Source organism: Biomphalaria glabrata, chromosome 12, assembly GCF_947242115.1.
Source record: "Biomphalaria glabrata chromosome 12, xgBioGlab47.1, whole genome shotgun sequence".
Classification (NCBI taxonomy): Eukaryota; Metazoa; Mollusca; class Gastropoda; family Planorbidae; genus Biomphalaria; species Biomphalaria glabrata.
Window position 1 is genome coordinate 19,223,605 of NC_074722.1, and position 19,712 is coordinate 19,243,316.

Genomic DNA, 19,712 nt, shown 5'->3' on the forward strand with positions numbered 1-19,712 from the left:
TTCAAATGGGGTAAAATAAATGATTACACTTAATAAAACCAAATTGATATTTCGTTCCTTTAGAGGACTCAAGGCCAAAAGGAAGGGTAGGGAAAGGGAAGGGGGAATTTAATTGGGGCTTTGGAAAATGCATCTTTTCCTTTGGCATATTTACAGAGTTGCCTATGTGACAAAATGGAAATGTATATTTCCAGACCAGGAAATGTGTATTTTGAGGGGCAAATGTGTATCTTCCTAAATATAAAAAAAAAAAAAGGTAAAAATCATTCAAGCATGTAGCATATATGAAATGCAGCAATCCAAAAATTAACACAGCATAAAGTTATATAAGACATTCTGTACATTTTTCAAAATATTTACACATTTAGTCTTTGTCATAGACTTTTCTAGAATATGTTAGAATGTTGCCATTCTTGGCAATGATTTTATGATCATAATGCCTCTAGTGTTCCTGATTTCATAATAGCACCAACAGAAAATCCGTTCAAAAGAATGGAACTTTATGCTAGAAGTAAATTTAGACTTAAACCAAATGCAATGGTTTGCATGGCTGCATCAGTGACATCTAGTTTTTTTGATGGGTGATTTCCAGACACTGGAAATATTTTATCAAATTTTAAAAGAATGCAGATTTTCTTCTTTCCAACCATTCTTTGCAGAGTCATCAATGAAAGATTTGGCATCCTCTACAATCACTAATAAAAAAAATTAAAGATTTGTTTTCACACAGATAATCCTTATCAGTCATTGAATTTCTTTCTAATATAGAAGCTTGGCTATTGAGTCTGATGAATATATAAACTACCTAGCTGTTGTAAGATAAAGCTTTTTATTCTGGGCTCTTAAGCTTGAAAACATTTTAGAAAACAGATGTGTTGAAGGAGGGCGCAAGGAATCCAGAATTGAATGCTTTTTTTTTAAAGCAAAAGCTTTTCTTTTGTAAACAAACTCAGTCTTCCATCTCCCTGATTTCATTCTTGGAATGTAGGCTTTCAGAAGTAATGTAGCTGCCTGCTTTCTGTAAGAGTCAGGGCACATCAGTTTGCACGTATGATGACATACTGACATGACCTCAGCTGTGCATGCGCTCTACTAGCAGGGCACGGTCACTGTCTCTCTCTCCTCTTTTAGTAAATCTTAGATCTATGTAATATGGATCTAGACTTTTTCTGCAAATTAATTCTTTCAAAAAATATTAATTTCTAGATTGTAAATGTCTTTAATAGGGGAATTTTAATTAATATATAATATTAATTATACATCTTTTTGTGTGTTTTGTTATCCCCCCCCCCCCCCCCCCCCAATAAAAGTAAGGTGCTGATTTGATAATTTCAACAGGAATATAAAAAGCTAAGCTAAGCTAAAAAAAAAAAATAAATAAATAAAAATTACATTATACTACCCACAGTGCTACGCTACTTGCCGGTAGAACCCAGTGACCTTGCGTAACATTCTTCAAAAGGGGCTTTCGATGGGAAGTTTTACCTCTATCCTACTTTAATCTAGATTAGTTCTGATAGAAAACTACACACCTGGAAATCTTGAAAATACGACTAGATCTAAATCTCAATCAAGATCTATTAAGTCTATTTGGATCTTAATTCTAAATCTAGATTACGTAAATTCGTGGTGCCTGACATTGTAAAACTTTTTAGCGCAATGCTAGATCTATAAAAGTTCAATGAATTAGAAACAGATTTACATACCCCTATAGATGGCCAAGTCTGAAAGGGGAATCTTTACATTGCCCAAAATACATAGACCAGAAAAATTTTAATCTTGTGATCTTATTTTATATATTACATTAGTAGAAAAAGACAGAAACAAAAAAGAATTATTTTTAACAACAAAACAGTGATTTTATGTTCAGCAATACTGGTACCAGATAGGAGCAAGTGTTCAATCTGACAGCAGGTGCTTACCTCTGCTAGGGGAACACAGGTTGAATACAGACTTGGAATTCAAAGAAGCTAATGCTATGGTCACATCAGGTATAGAGAATCTATTGGTTGTAACACGCCCCAGGAAGTCATCCATTTGATGAAAGGTCAGGTTGTTGTGCAATGTCTCAAGAGGATGAAGCAGGGGGACATTATTGAAGCCTTCAAGAGCTGAAAGTGTGTTCAATACAAACAGAATATATTGATTGAGTTACAGCTCAAATAGACTTACAGATTAGCTAATTAGATAAAGTCTTTAACATAGACTCATGTTAATTAGTTTGGTTAAAATTGTCCTCTTTTAAAACTATCTAGAAAAATATGTCCAATTAGTCTAATTAAAACAGATTCTTAACACAAATATATTTGATAAACAAATGCTAAGATTTCACTACAACTACACTGTGTAAAAGATAAAAAAACAAAAGCAAAAGAATATTATGAGATATGAGGAAAAGTTGAACATATGGTGGTTAGGGTCAAAGCATAAAGAAACAGATATGGAAATGAGTTAATAACTAACAATGATGGACAAATGATCCACTTTCTAGGATATAGTGTTCCAAATAGAAATACAAACAGCTTCTACTCATTCAACTATGAACACATTCATACATTCCAAAGAAAAACATAATGTAGTCATCACTCGATTTGACTCACTTCCATATTAATAGTAACAAGTGAACAATACTAACTAGAAGATTGCAATGGAAAGTGTATACAATTGATCTTACACTTTGATCTCATTGACAAGTGAGGTATTACTGGAGGAATGGTGAAAATTATAATTTGTTAACAAATAAAAGGAATGTTAGGGAGTCAAGTCTATTTAAAAGGGGACTTATGTGTTTACTGATGTTCAAATTAAGGCTCATGAGCCGACCCTCACCCAATAAAAGGTTCAGTCTGGCTTCTCCAAAGTTTATAATAACAATTACTAGAACAATGACTCTCAAAATGTAAACTACAAGTACTTGATATGAATTGATCTTCTTTGTCACAAAGTCAATTTTAAGATGAGAGGAAAAATACAATTGAGGTTGATATCTTCAAACAACAACAAGTGAATATTTGTCTCCTTTCACAAGTTGAAAGTTATTGACTGATATGGAGGAAAAAGAGGCTTGAAAATTATGAAGATGTCAAATTTAAAAGAAGTTTTCCAGACTTCAGTGCAATAGAAAAAGATTTCCATCTTTTCAGTACAGCTATAAATGTGTATCTTGAGCTAGTGAAACAATACATGAAGCTTGAATTAACTGAATCTGACTGCAATGATTAGTTTAAAAAAAAATGCTAGAAGGTTTTCTAAAAATCCAATTTTCCTGTTAAAGAATTTAATCCTCTTCCGATTTTTGTGAGAAGCTTTTCAATTATACAACTTAGAAAAAGCTAAATCAAAATATAGACTGAGAGAAACACCTCAGAATAATTATTTTCTCATTTGAACCAAACTATGACAAATACATAATATTTGAACCAAACTATGACAAATACATAATGTTATTTTTTTAAAAATTGCAGTTTCATACATTATATTAGTTTGATTAGGATACAAAAATGTCTTATTAATGTATTGTTTAGCAAAAAAATTATAGCTGTCAAAATTGTTCATGTTAGATTTTGGCCCATGGTCCTATTATATTCATACACATCCATAATATATAGTTAAGTAAAGTTCCCCTATAAATCTTGCGATGCAGTTGTTGTAAAGGTCATGTCTCTGTGGCCCACAGTTAAAGCATGTGAAATGTGGGCAGCACAGTGACCAACCGCCTTTACTTTTCCCCAACTAATGTCAGGTACCCATTAGAGCTGGGTGGAATCAGAGGTGCCCTAAAGATCACAAAAGTAAAAATCCCAGCCTTCACCATGATTTAAACCCAGGACCCTCTGGTTTGGAAGCCAAGCGCTTTACCACTCAGCCACCGCACATCGCCTACTATATAGTTCAACAAATTTACATGTTCAATGACTAAATTTGTCTATTATTTGGTCCAGAATATTGAAAAAAATATATCTGATGACTAATTTTGTCTATTCTATGGTCCAAAAAATACACTTAAAGGATTTCAAAGTATTACAACACACAAGATAGAATTCTTTACAGGCAAGACTTTGCATGGGTTTGTAAATCAAGCACTTAAAATTGGAATGCTAAATGAAAGCAATATATTTTATAAAAGTCCAACTGTTATATAAAAGTGGGCTACTACTGCATTATAAAGTTATTGTGATATAAAATCTATACTAATTTTATGGAGGTTTACTGCAGTACAAAAGTTTATTGATTTTATGGTTCCCTATTGCAATATAAAAGTAGGCTAATGATTTTATAGTGTAATTATTAATTTAAAAAAAGGGTTATGATATGATTACAGATCCAAAAAGAGAAGCCATGCTGTGTGTGACATACTGGGTACTGAACTTATTACTAGGATGAGAAGGATGTTCAAATAAAAATATTTATCACTGGGAAATACTAATTTGTTTCTTAAAGAATATTGAGAATCAAGGATACGTCAGTTAACTAAAAGCAATGAGGATTGAGGAAGTCTGACATTTTGAAGAACTCATGAAATTCCAGTTTATAGCAACATTTTGCAGGAACATGAAAACTTTGTGTATAATATCTAATAAGTGTAGAGACATTTGTTAACTTACTGGTCTCTAACAAAATGATCCCAATGAGATAGAAATGTTTCCAAAGAGAAAGGAGTCAATAAAATAAAGAAGGAAGGTAAAAATAAAACAATATTAAAATCAATCAAATGAATTTGTCTAAGAATTGCACTTCCACAATGACTACACTCATGCCAATAACATCAAAGATATCAACATTTTAAATCCTTCCATTCAACTTGAGGATATCTTTAATTCTATTTACACATTATGCTTCTGCAATAAAAGAAGTGAAGAGAAACTATTGAGATTTGTTCAGTCTAGGCAGGCAAATCAAATTTCATCCTAAACAGCATGCATATACTAGCATTGTTCTATACTGAATCTACTTGAGTTTTGAACTGTGTTTCTCCACTGCTTTACTCAGTTTTCATGATCATGTAATATCTCTCTTATCAAAAACTGTTTAATATTGGTTCATAATAACAAAGTCAGGGCATATACTAGCAGAAGGCTAAAAGGGTAATTGAAAGCTAATACTAAAAGCTATTCAATGGTGACCTTTTTGTAAGGCAACATAAATACACACTAGATTACAAAGTGCGGCATTCAATTATAGTTTCAATAAAACAAACAAACTAGGAGACAAGCACCTCTCCCATGACCAGCAAGACCACGACAAGCACATTCATGTTGAACTGCAAGGCCAAGAGATAAGCACATTCCCAATGACCTGTACGGCCAATAGACCAAGCACATTATCCATGACCTGCAAGGCCAATGGACAATCAGATTTTTATGACTTGCAAGGTTAACAGACAAACCCATTCCTCATGACCCCCAAGGCCTATAGACAGATATATGTAGTAACTATTGATTCCCAATGGAAATGAAGTAAATAAAAGAGGGATGATGACTGAAAGACTAGCAGCTTGCCCCTGCTCCTCCATACACAAAAATAAGTCCTGTTGAAATATTTAGTTCTTGTGTGCAATGTCCAATTTAAATGAATACAAATAACTGGGAGATATTCTAACACCAAGATTAAAGTGAGCAGAAAAAAAAATCCCCCCCCCCCAAAAAAAAAAAAAAAAAAGGTGTTAAGATGAATTACAGAGTGTTGCTATAAGTGGACATAAAAAGTTTTTCAATACAAGTTTTTATTTCTTAAAAACCAGTGGAAAAAAAATGGGGGGGGGGGGGGGATGATATAAATATTGGGTTTAGAAAAGCATTTTCTTATCCTTACTTTAAAAATCAATTAATTTTTTTTTAAGCTGAATGTCACAATTCAATATAAATAAATTTGGTTCCATGTGTGAGAAATGGCCCTGCAAAACATAAGTTGTCTTTTCTATCATTTTTTTTAATCTCTTATAGCTTATTTTCAGACAAGCTTTCTACTTTTCAATCATGCATGATTGGAGCAGAGTGTGGGAGGCAGATTGGGATTCAAAGTGAAATAAAATAAAGTCAAGCATTGGTTGGCCCAGTGTACAGAAAGATAAACATGCTCTTAGAAAGATGCAATCAAGCAAACAAAACAATGGCATGATTAAAAATGTAAAGAGTTATCCAAGAGTGATATATCAACTTAAAACATCTGTAATTACTTCAAATATCTTTTTCTTTTGTTTATTTAACTTCAATCTCCAATGTTACAGAGTCTGTACTAGAAAGTTTTAGATCATCATTGCTGAATGACTTTTGAAGACAAACTAAAACCATCAGATGTTTTAAGTCAACTGTCCAATGTCTTTTCTTCTGATGTTTCTGATGTATTGAGCATGTAGTGTGTAGGAGAGCATAACACAACAACCAGACAGTCTCAGTATGTTTAATGAGCATGATGAGAACAACCTACCCATCTCTCCGTGCAGGCGTGAAAAGTCTGGAGAGCTGGCAGAGCCTATCAGGCTGAGCCCTCCCAAAGGTAGCGGACCACCTGGGAGAAGTACAGAAGCAGTCTCATAACAAGGGCATCAACCCCACCCTTGCCTCTACTTTACATAGGTTAGTCAATGCAATCATGAATTAATCTAAGTCTTACAAATAGACACAGTGCATCTTCACAGCCTTCAATGCACCTCTGACTAAATAACTTCTAAACAAAAAGGGTAGTATTTAAGACAATTTTTGTTGTTTCCAATTTTAAAAAAGCTTAACAGAAACTTAAATGAATACTTAGGTATATTAAATACAAAAACTAATTGCACTCCTTATGATTGATAATTTCTCACTAACACCTGGTCTACAAACCATATTCAATTACAGATACATGCCTATAATCATGCACAACTAAAATTTCTTGTTTCTAAGTCAAACTTATATTTTTTTTGTTGACATTCTTAAGATGAACTAGCAGAAGTTAATAAAAGGAAATATGTGTGTATCAGAACTATTTATTTTAACCTTAGTTAGGCCAATATTGGAATATGTGTCCTTAGTTTGGGACCCCTCAACTCAAGAAAACAAAGAAACTAGAACAGACACAAAATAAAGCAAAGGGATTTATAACAAATAAATATTCACATTTGTAAAATCCTTAAATTTAGAGACACTTCAGGACAGAAGACTTCAAAGTAAAGTAGCAATAGCACATAAAATATTGAACGATAATTTACAAATACAAAAAACAAAACCCTAATAAAATACTAATAAAGACACAAAGGCCCATTTCTTAGTCCATATGCTAGGACACATTTATACAGGTGCATCTTCTTTTCCAGTGCCATTAGAGAATGGAATGGGTTGCCTGAATCAGCCAGGAAAACCAATGACTTAGCAAAGTGTAATGACTAGATTGAAACATGAAATGTGTAGGACATAATTATCTTCACTTTTGAAGTAACATCTGTAATTTATAAGATAAGATAAGATATAAAAACAGTAAACTGCCAGATGATAGCATCAGCATATGGGAAAGTCTAGAAAGAGCTAAAGTAACTAAAGAAGGTCAGAAGAAGGCTAAAAAGAAGAGCAAGAAGAAGGTTAGAATTGAGATGAAACTGTGTTATGACCACAGCTCTTTGATCTTCACAAGTTTTCTATACAACATGTGAACTTTCTAGCAATGTTTATTCAGAAAATTAAAGACACACACAGAAACCTAATATCTTTAGGAGTAAACAACTCAGTCTTCTAGTTGTTGCATGGGTACTTGTGCATTGAAAGTTTTGGACTAAAAGAGTAAGACTGAAAAACCTGGTTAAAAGACATGTTACTGTGGGCAAAATATGAACAACTCTTAGAGTTGATATGTTTATGTATAAAACAAATTGTAAGGTGTCCATAGGTACCTATTTTTTTTACACTTTTGGCTAATCTTATTGAAACATGACTTCAAACAATATAAGTATTCAGTGGAACACTGCTAATTTTTTTTAGAGAGAATAATTTACAAGGTGGCCCACTAGTTAATTTTTCCAGTAGTTCATGGAACACCTAATCAGGCCTCATGGAAAACTAAAGTTCCTCTGTATACAGTTTGGGAAACACTGTCTTGGCCATAGATTATATTAGAACCACCTGCCACAACCAGAGAGCAGGAGCATTTTTTTTAAAAATGTTAACAGCTATTGTATTGGCTTTGCTGAATAAACATGGGCAATACTTTATATCTCTGCTTGGTCTATATTTTTTACTAGTCAATAAAGAAACAAATAAAAAATTACAAGGTTAAGTTTTAACCAAACTTAACAACAACAAAATACAAATAAATAGTGTAAGTCTGGTCTTTCATAAATAAGTCTGTACATACAAATAGACAAATTTTACTTTAATAAGCCAAAATGACTCTCAATTAAAGCTAAATGAACATGTTTTTTTTTTAAATTTTTAGTTCTTAAACACGAAAATGTTAAAAACACAAGTTTACAACAAATACACAAACACACACTCACAACTATTTGGCCATGATAAAAGCTATACATACACATACGATACAAGCTCTGTTATGTCTCTGTATTATCAACTACAGATAGTGAACACCATGCAGTCTTACTGCAGTTTGATTCAGCAAATAAGATTATAGAAAAAGCAAAATGTCACTTTCTGAGTAAAGAATGATAAGAGAAAAACATTTCTCTTGCTTCTAGTTAGAATATAACTATCTTCTCTTAGGCTCTACAGAGTCTTACCTACTGTAAATATTGATTAGTGAGCTACTTAAAAAACTTTCTTGGGATGAACAAAAAAAAATCTTACGTTGGTGCAGAGAAATCAAAATTTCTGTCTGGCTAAATATCATCAAATCTTAATAAACAGAAATGAGAGTTACTAGACACATTCTCATTAGCTCTAATCAGATTTAAACAAACAAAAGTGCTAGAAAAAAAACAACTAGCTGTCTATGTCTTTTTTTTTCTCTGCAAAAATGTGGTGGTGATGGAGAATGGAATAAAATCTTTTATACAAAAAATAAAATGAATCCATTAAATTTATTTTTTTAAAAGTCAACATGGTAAATGTCAGATCATGTCACTATGTGAAATGGTAGGATATGTAAATTATGAGAAACAACATTACTTAACATTTTTCCTGATAATAAAAGATAAATCTTGAAAAATTTTAAATAGATCTAAAAGAATTGTTTTTCTTTTTTTTCTAGCAGTAAAGAGAAAAAGAAAATGAGGACAACCATCAGGTAAACACAAAGACATTAAAATACCAGAGAACATAAGACATACCACAGAATGTAAAATACAAGACATACCACAGAATGTAAAATACAAGACATACCACAGAATGTAAAATACAAGACATACCACAGAATGTATAGCACAAGACATTGTAGAATACAAGACATACTGGAGAATGTAAAATACAAGACATACCACAGAATGTAAAATACAAGACATACCACAGAATGTATAGCACAAGACATTGTAGAATACAAGACATACTGGAGAATGTAAAATACAAGACATACCACAGAATGTAAAATACAAGACATACCACAGAATGTAAAATACAAGACATACCACAGAATGTAAAATACAAGACATACCACAGAATGTAAAATACAAGACATACCACAGAATGTAAAATACAAGACATACCACAGAATGTAAAATAAAAGACATACCACAGAATGTAAAATAAAAGACATACCACAGAATGTAAAATAAAAGACATACTACAGAATGTAAAATACAAGACATACCACAGAATGTATAGCACGAGACATTGTAGAATACAAGACATACTGGAGAATGCTGATGGATGGATGTAGTGATTGACTACAATTTTCTACTAATCAAAGTCAATCACAGCTTTCATAAGCAAAGAAAACATTTTATCCTGATTTTTTTCCTTCTAAACCATTAATTATATTTTCTGAAATTCATTAAGTCTGAACATGAGGAATTATGAAAGTGAAGACATGAGGTTCTACTGAAACTTGATTTGTATTCTAGTAAAAAGTAAGGAAAATGACACAAAAGAAGTCTGCTCTGTCAAGTGTGCTTTGCAAAGTATGCTAGATGACAACTGAGAGTCAACTGAAAGAGATGCTCAACTAGTTAGAAAATAGTGAAAAACACTTGAAACTGTGTTGTTGTTTGTGTGAGTGCTTGTGTGCCTACAAAGAGTAGCACAATCCAGAGAACATTAAGTAGCAACCAAATAATAACATTGGAAGTTAAATAATAACAAAAAGATAAGCAAAGAAAATGTGGACAAATCAAACAAGAAAGTTATGTTAACATTCATCTAAAAAGTCTAGTTAATGAAACTAAACAAACTAGTTGACCAATGAGGCAACTAACACTCAACTAACCTCTCGGTGCCTGATTGTAGAAGAAGAAATGGGACAATGGTTTGACAACAACATCACTACCCAAAGGCAAATGGATAGTTCTGTAGTTTCTTTGATAAGCAGCTGGAATGACAGTTACATAATATAAATCAGGTTTTATGTTAACAACAAACTAATTTTTCTCAAACTGTAAGACACTAGACTTGTATATGAACTTTAACTGAGACAGCTTGCTTCTTCATTTCCAAAGAGAGTATTTTTTTAATACATTTCTAGCAGCTAATAAAAAAAAAATTAAGTTAAAACACAACATTTTAAAACAAAATAAATAACAATTGAACATAAATAATCCAAATATAAAAATAAAAAAGCTTATATTAAGTTAAGGCAGACTGCTAACAAACTGGCTCTATACAGGGATTGGTTGGTAGTTCAAGTCCTTGTCAAAGGATTATTGGAAGCCATTTCAAGTCCTGTCTTTGCCAACAAGATAACAGAAACATTGTAAAATGGGTATTGAAGTTTATGTTTGTAATAATAAAGTGATGGTGTGTTGAGAGAGCACTTATTAGCCAGGGTGCAACTACATGATAATTATCATAGGTTTGCCCTTGGCCTATTGGTGTATATCTTTTTGTTAGCACAATGTTCATGCTTATAGTACGATAGTGCGATTACAAATATTTTTACCAATCATTTTTGTTCAGCTTTCTCAATGCGCCTATCATTCTATCACTTGTCTAGACCAGTAGGAATAGGAAGTGCTTATGAAAACAGGTTCCATAGCTATCTATTGTTAGTTTCAAACTTTAATTCTCTACACAAAGTATAAAGGGAACTAATTCAACTTATACCACCACATCTAAGTACCATTTCTTTCTATTGTTCATAACAACCAAAAAATAATAATTACCAATAGTTCATTAACTAATTGATTAATTTGTTTGTTTTTTTAATTGCTTCTTGTTTTGTCAGATGCAAGAAATAATTCAGCAAAATTTTAACTTGCTGTAAGATAAATAACAAGTACAAAAATTGCCCCACTCTCTACACAAGGCTTATCTCCCCTTGGAAAGTATTGTCTCTATATAAAACCAAATTCATGAATTACAACTAGCTGATCAAATATAGTTCATTCTTTTTCTAATGATTGATGTGTAGTCACCAACACTGAATACTTGTGCAATATTTCAACTTGATCCCAGACTGGCAAGTGGGAGAGATGTGTACAATTCCACAAAGTGAGTTGATGTAAGCTTTGTACAATTAGTAGAACATTGGTAACATTTGACAAATACAGTGAAAACTTTCATGTGGATTTACAACCTAATAAACAGAGAAATAACAGAAACAGTGTGGAGTGCAGTGTAACAGAGAGAAGTTAAGATATAGTGTGGGTTGCAGTGTAACAGAGAGAAGTTAAGATATACTGTGGAGTGCAGTGTAACAGAGAGAAGTTAAGATATAGTATGGACTGCAGTGTAACAGAGAGAACAAAACATAGAAATAGTGTGGAGTTCAATGCAACAAGAAATAGAAATGGAGTGCAGAGTAACAGGCAGAAGATAAGAAACATAGTGTAAAGAAATATGTTGTCAATTTGTAGTAATGATTATGTTGTAATAAAAAAATGAAAAAAAAAAATCTTTTGAAAGTTAACTTTAACATGGTACATGGTGCAATTCTCTCACTTTGTTTTGGTTTATATTTAGATATATATGTATGTACATCTTGTAGCATTTTATATCGAAACATTGATAAATATCTTCTTCACTACATCATTAAGAAGAAAACTTGATAAATAACTTCTTCACTACATGATTAAGAAGAAAACTTTTGGTTTATATTTATATCTTGTTCACTACATCATTAAGAAGAAAACTTGATAAATATCTTGTTCACTACTTCATTAAGAAGAAAAGAAGAGATTAACATTTTCACATTAAAAATATTGTATTCAAGTACAGAAGCTTCATTTGTGGCATTTTACATCTGTAGAAATAATCGTTTCCTTTTGCAACTTCTCAAGTGACTAAAGAGGCCAATTCTTGATACTGTGGTCATACTGTAGCACTTCCACCCTTCTATTACTTCTGCTATGTATGCTATCTGCAATCCAAGACCCTTCCTTTATGCTTGTTTTCAATCTGGATCAATCCACCAATTTTGAAGAACATCAAGTCACGTTTGCATACATGAGTATACCGGTACCTTAAAAGTGGACAACCTGCTCCTCTTCTGCCTTCTATTAGATCACCAAACAGAATGTCTTAAGTGGGAGTTGACCTTGTGAAATTTTGTGAACATGTGCAGCAAGTCAGGCAAGGCGTCTACTGCTGATAACAGCGCAGATGTCTTGGCACCAGTGGCGTCACTAGGGGGTGCGGTCCGCACTGGGTGACAACCGTTAGGGGGTGACAACCAAGTTTAAAAAAATGCACTTTTGGAATAACTGACAATATTTTTTAAAAAGTTAGTGTCAGTGGCTAAATATTGGAACTTGTTATTCACAATTGATAAATAGATCTATATATCTTTTATAAATATTTTGACTAAACATATTTTAATTTTTTAATGAAATTTTACAAATAGTCCAAAGCATTACAGAATACTTTATATCAAAAGCAGATGTGAAACCTTACTTTCAGCTGTATATTAGCTGCATTTATATAAACACTGCTTTGATTTTCAACAATGTTTTTATCGAATCTATTGAAACAGTAGCTAGCACCGTAATATCAGGATGCCAACCAATAGTCACTGTTTAACAAATGACGACATTCTTCATGCATAAAATGTTATAGACATCTCACATGAAATTGATGTAAATTTTGTAGAATTAGAAAATAAATAAGCGACTATTGAGATTTTGGAAGATGATGATGTAATTTCAGAAGTTGAATGTAAAAGAAACTCTAGCCAAGATGAAGGAAATATTAAAGGAAATATCAGTTGAATGATAAAGACTTCAATATTTTAAGGGATAGTTTCTTCTTGTTGTGTGCCGATTTCACATGAAATGTGCAGAAAATTATCCAGAGGAAAAGGAAAAGTAAGCCAGTTGTTAAAGGAAGGGTTCTGATGCTTCCTATTTGGGATGATTTAGACACTTAATATCAAGAAATTGACACTCTCAAGTGCCCCTTCAAGGAATGCGATATCGACTTTCACAGCTGGTTAGCACCAACTCTTGATCGCTCCTCATGGCATGAAGCTGTGAGTCTCAGAGTCTCGAGATTTGAAGCAAGAAGAGTGGTCAGGGTGAAAGAGCACCGAACCAACAAAAAGCTGAGAGAAGAAGCAGGTCTATCTGCAACTGACCAAATCTTCCCATGCCACGTATGCGGCTGGCTTTTTAAAGCGAGGATTGGACTTTACAGCCATCTTCAAGTCAATAGGAAATGTGCTCATCTTTGATCACGAAGGAGGAGCTTTATATCAAGAAATTGTATATTTTTTTGTTGTCAACTATTTTCAATTCTATAGAAATGAAATACCAATTAGTAACTTAATTTAATTTAAAGACATATGAAACATCAGGTTTGGAAAATGAGAAAACAAGAGCGTCTGGCTACAAATACCATTGACAAAGAAGTTGTTGTTATGATTAATGTAAAGAAGAAAAACAATGGAAGGAGATATTGCATGGACTGTTTCTATAAAAGCAAAATATTTCACATTTTGTGACTAGATTAACAACGACTCTTTATTGAATATAGAATTTTCATAAGATGATGGAAATGTTGTGTCTATGAAACCCATAACTGAAAGTGTATCTATAATGTTGAAAAGTTTATATATGTTTTAGAAAAACATGCAAAAAATATACATATTCAGAATTACTGTAAGCACCTTTGTATTTTGTTTGAAAGCACACCTTACACTGATTCATAAGTTTTTAGATTTTAAAGGATAAAAAAGCTGGTGAGATCTACTTAATATCTTAAAATGTCTAGAAAGGGGTGAGCTTAAATTTATGATATGTCGTGAGCAGAATATAAAAAATGCAGCTTCGGTGTAAAGGTGTAAAGGGAATTTTTAGAACCAACAGAAAAGCTTTTTAATAGATGTGCATAACATTCACTTAATCTATGTGGTCAACATTCTTTTTCAGAAAATGTTTTTTGCCTAAAATTTTTGGTACTTTAGAAATAATTCTTTCGTTCTAAAATTATAGCCTTTAGAGGCGCAGCTTAAGATCTATTGCCAGATGTTTTTATTTTACCGTCTTTGCATTATTTTTGTTTTTTGAGGAGAAATACTAGAAGGCCAATGACACATAAAAATAGGCCTACTTTTAAACTATTGATAAAGTGGTGGCTAATCCTACTTTTTCTTTAACAAAAAGCTTCACACGTTCGACAATGGAACAGACAATACTTTCAAAACGGACAAATTTATTAAAAATGAAATCATTAAAGAAATTAATTTAAGTTTGATAAGTTTGAAAGTTTGAAATCCAGAAAAGAAAAAAAAAAGTAATTTACTTAAAGTTGCGTTGTTGCAAAATTGAATTATAGATAAATTGTAAGAACTGACTTATAAAATTTAATTGACACTCATTTTCTAGTTGTGTGTCATTTTCTAGTTGTTTAAGACTAAGACCAAGACCAAGACTAAGACTGCTTTATTGATCCTTATGGAAATTTGTTGTGATTGCAAGGACATTTTCTCATATACAGACAACATAACAGAAACATACACATAAATAGAACAGACACAACATAAAGAATTCATTCAGCGACTACACACAGGCATTTTGGTCCTTTTCATGTTTCCTGATCAAAGGGTGTCATTGATAAAGTCAATGAATGTAGTTAATTCTAATGTATGTGTATGATGGCTCAACAAACAAACAAAAAACACGAAATGTTTCTGATGGAGGGAGCGGGGGGAAGGGGTGACACTCTAAGTTGACCGCACCGGGTGACACCCACCCTAGTGATGCCACTGCCTGGCATCCTGCTCTTTGCAGAACTTCCTCATTGTTTATTACTTTTCTCCAGTGGGATAGGGCATTGGTATTGGTAGTCAGCAAGATATTGACCTACACTCTATTCTGAAGCCCTGACATAGTAACCCAGTGCCTTGGCTAGCCTGTTGTTGATGTCTTTATAAAAAAATCAGAGATGATGGAGCCAAGATAGCAGAAATGGTCAACAATTTCGAGTGGTAGGCCATTAATGGTCATTTGAGGAGCAGTGCTTGGAACAAATATTTTGCCTTCGTTTTGATTAATATTTAAGCCAAACTTTTGGTATGCCTCAGATAGTCTATCAATCAGTGTCTGAAGTTGATTAGCAGAGACAGCAACTTTGATTTTTGCCCTCAAACTGGACACATTGAAGCATTTTCCAGAGGATCTTGTATGGAGAATTACAAGTTCATTGATGTCACTAGAAGCAAAAAAGAGAAAAATAGTTTGATGCTGACTTTAAAAGGTGCTTATTGGGATCCATTAAATTTCACTGTACATTTGGTTTCCTCAATGAACTTTAGCAGTTTGGGAGGGCAGCCTATTTTTCATAAGAATTTGGAAAGACCACTTCTACTGACCATGTCAAAGGCTTTCGTCAGATCAACAAATTACTCCTACAGCAGTCTTAGAAGATATCATGTCTATAGTGAATCTACCACTCCTGAATCCACATGGCGACTTTGGATAACTCTAGAAGCTATCACTTGCAACCTGGATAGTGCCACTCTAGCAAATATTTTGCCAACTAAACTGAGAAGTGAGTGAGTGAGGTGTACAGATATTTTTTTTCTTGATGCAAGGTTCCAATGTGTAAGATTTGCCTCAAATCAGTCTACATTTTTGCATTTTTTGAGGACCAAAGGCAGTAAGTGCTTTACTGCAGATTGCTTATCTTAGTTTCTTAACTGATGGCATTCATAATTGCAAGGGCAGAGAAACTAAACACCAATGCTGTAGTTATGATCAGAGATACATTTTTATAGGATGAGTTAACAGAAATGTTAATGAAAGCAACTTTAAATAATTTTCTTGTTTGAAAATCTCTTGAATAACAACTACTGGAACATAGAAAAAGCATAAGATCCATTTGTGTTAGCATATTGATATGGATTTCCACATTAAGTACTGAATGGACCACTGAACTTTCACAACAATGAAAGTTACATAATTCCAGAGGAAGTTTTTACAGTTTTGTTCCCGCTTAGACTAGCCATTTTTGTTTTCATTTCCTAGAAGTGAAACATGGTATTCCTGCTTTGTTGTTATGAAGTCTAATATAGAGGTAGACTTAGTGCTCAATAACTATTGAAGTGTATTTCTAATCTTGTGAACTAGTCCAATATAGAAATGGTGTTCTATGACAACATCCTAGTACATTTCCAATCTGGTTACCTAGTCTAATATAGATATAGACTTGGTGCTCAGAAAATGTCCTAGTGTATATCTTATCTGGTTATCTAGTCTAATATAGATGTAGACTTATGGTGCTCAAAGACTATCCTAGTGTATTTCTTATCTGAGGATCAAGAAGCTTTTTTAACCTTTGATGGATTCTTAAAGCAGACTGTACTTAATGTAACTATGTAATTAAGTTTGCAATGTAACTATGTAATTTAGTTTGCAATGTAACTATGTAATTTAGTTTGCAATGTAACTATGGTATTTAGTTTGCAATGTAACTATGTAATTTAGTTTGCAATATAACTATGGTATTTAGTTTTCTTATATTTGGACCTAGTTACATGATGCTCAATCTTCATTTTTGTAATTAGTCAAAATATTGACACTTCATCAAATATGGTTTTTATAAAGAATCTTTCTGTTAAGCTATATACACATTATACATACCGAATGTGGATCAGAAATATCTTAAAGCTACTTTATTTGAAAACAATTATAAAAATTTTGTATATTTTTACATGCAAAACAGTTTTAACTATCTTGTGCATTACAATAAGTATATTCATTTAACATTTACATTTCAACATGAAATTAGGAAGCTTATGAACAAATCATATAAAGTAAAGTACAGTAAATAACATTTACACAGCTGTTCTTCATTTAATTTTGAACACAATTTTTCTTTATCTTTGATTACCTTAGGTGCATCAAACAGATTTTTCTGTACGGATTTTTAGCAAACTAAATGAAATCTCCAGCTCTAGGGTTGAAAGGGTTAAATTAAGTTAAAATTAAGATTTTAATAAAATAATTATTTATTGTATCTTTAAATGAGCAAGAATTTGGAACTCGAATAAAAAGAAACTTTTAAAAAAAGAGAATTTTAAAAAATAAAATGCAACAAATATTAATGCACACTAATGTAACAATTATTTTCTGGATTATATTTGTTTGAAATTTAAATTCTGTTGTACATTTTTTTATTAGGAGTTTAAAAAGAGTGACCAGATGAAACACTTTGACTATTTAGCTGAGGTAATGTTTCAAAAGTCTGTTGCATTAGTGTAGTTTAGTATTAGAACTGTCTGTTGTTAATAGTAATAAGAAATAATTGTAGGAATTAAGTGTTAAATAAACATATAAACAATAGGTTTGAATGAAAACAAACATAAATTGTCCGCTTATGGAAGAAACTGTAAAGAAGTTCCTACCACTGAGATGTTCACCAAGGTTTTTGCTGACTCTTCTTCTGGACTGACTGGACATACCTTTATACAAGGAAACACTTGTATCAGTCATATTCTACACAACATATACTTGACTAGTAGGGCAAAGAAGGAAATAATTCACACTTGACTGCAATGATGACATCCAGATTGTTTATCAGCCAATAATTATTGACACACATCTGATGACATTTGGCTTGTGCTCAAGTGTTGTTTTTAATGTTCTAATAAATCATTTGATTACAAAATAGAAAAAAAAAAAAAGTTCCAGGCTGATGAATAGTCTTGATTTCTTGTATATGAAAGCTACCTTATTATGTTTGTTTGATAGCATTGTAATCAGAATTATACATGTACCATGCAAGAAAGCAATAATTTTCTATACTAGTGATGTATAGAAGAACAATTTAGTCAATGCTAAGAATGATACTTAAACATTGCTTTATCTTGAAAACAAAATGCAACATTCAAATACGTAAAGGCCAGGCATGAAATAATTAGATTACCACTAAAAATATTGTTATATGTAACCATTGATGGATACACTTATCACTGATAATATTGTTATATGTAAACATTAATTGATATACTTATCACTGATAATATTGTTATATGTAACCATTGATTGATATATTTATCACTGATTATTTTTATATGTAACCATTCATTGATATCAAGAGAATATTTTTGCCAAGTAAACTAAAAGAACAATCAGTTTACATTTTAGATGTTTAAAATAGAAAAAAACAAAAACAAACTAACATTTAATAAGAATGCTAATTAATGTAGAATAATTTTGATAAGTTTCAATGAAGTATTTAACAAAAATCAAGTCCCAGAAAGCAATTGAAACAAAAAGCTGCAAAGTTGTAAGATCAAAGTGACATGAACATATGAGCTGAGAGGATAATGTTCTAGACTAATAGAAGTAGTTCATTGTGTAACATGAACATATGAGCTGAGAGGACAATGTTCTAGACTAATAGAAGTAGTTCATTGTGTAACATGAACATATGAGCTGAGAGGACAATGTTCTAGACTAATAGAAGTAGTTCATTGTGTAACATGAACATATGAGCTGAGAGGACAATGTTCTAGACTAATAGAAGTAGTTCATTCTGTAACATGAACATATGAGCTGAGAGGACAATGTTCTAGACTAATAGAAGTAGTTCATTGTGTAACATGAACATATGAGCTGAGAGGACAATGTTCTAGACTAATAGAAGTAGTTCATTGTGTAACATGAACATATGAGCTGAGAGGACAATGTTCTAGACTAATAGAAGTAGTTCATTGTGTGACATGAACATATGAGCTGAGAGGACAATGTTCTAGACTAATAGAAGTAGTTAATTGTGTAACATGAACATATGAGCTGAGAGGACAATGTTCTAGACTAATAGAAGTAGTTCATTGTGTAACATGAACATATGAGCTGAGAGGACAATGTTCTAGACTAATAGAAGTAGTTCATTGTCTAACATGAACATATGAGCTGAGAGGACAATGTTCTAGACTAATAGAAGTAGTTCATTGTGTAACATGAACATATGAGCTGAGAGGACAATGTTCTAGACTAATAGAAGTAGTTCATTGTGTAACATGAACATATGAGCTGAGAGGACAATGTTCTAGACTAATAGAAGTAGTTCATTGTGTAACATGAACATATGAGCTGAGAGGACAATGTTCTAGACTAATAGAAGTAGTTCATTGTGTAACATGAACATATGAGCTGAGAGGACAATGTTCTAGACTAATAGAAGTAGTTCATTGTGTAACAT

The 19,712-nt window shown here is 32.2% G+C and overlaps 1 protein-coding gene across 19 annotated transcripts in view; it reads right to left on the reverse strand.

Annotated features, from left to right (window-relative positions):
* Nucleotides 1-19,712, reverse strand: part of LOC106071338 (inositol hexakisphosphate and diphosphoinositol-pentakisphosphate kinase 2-like) — a 77,111-nt gene that overhangs the window by 3,291 nt on the left and 54,108 nt on the right. For 10 of the 19 annotated variants that reach the window (XM_056005755.1, XM_056005753.1, XM_056005749.1 and 7 more), the window contains 5 exons: nt 17,911-17,967; nt 10,342-10,443; nt 8,769-8,816; nt 6,427-6,507; nt 1,923-2,111 (listed from right to left, as the gene is read on the reverse strand). In XM_056005755.1, coding sequence (XP_055861730.1) covers nt 1,923-2,111; nt 6,427-6,507; nt 8,769-8,816; nt 10,342-10,443; nt 17,911-17,967 — 477 coding nt within the window. The remainder of the gene's footprint in view (nt 1-1,922; nt 2,112-6,426; nt 6,508-8,768; nt 8,817-10,341; nt 10,444-17,910; nt 17,968-19,712) is intronic. The other 9 variants (XM_056005757.1, XM_056005756.1, XM_056005767.1 and 6 more) reach the window with 7 other exon arrangements.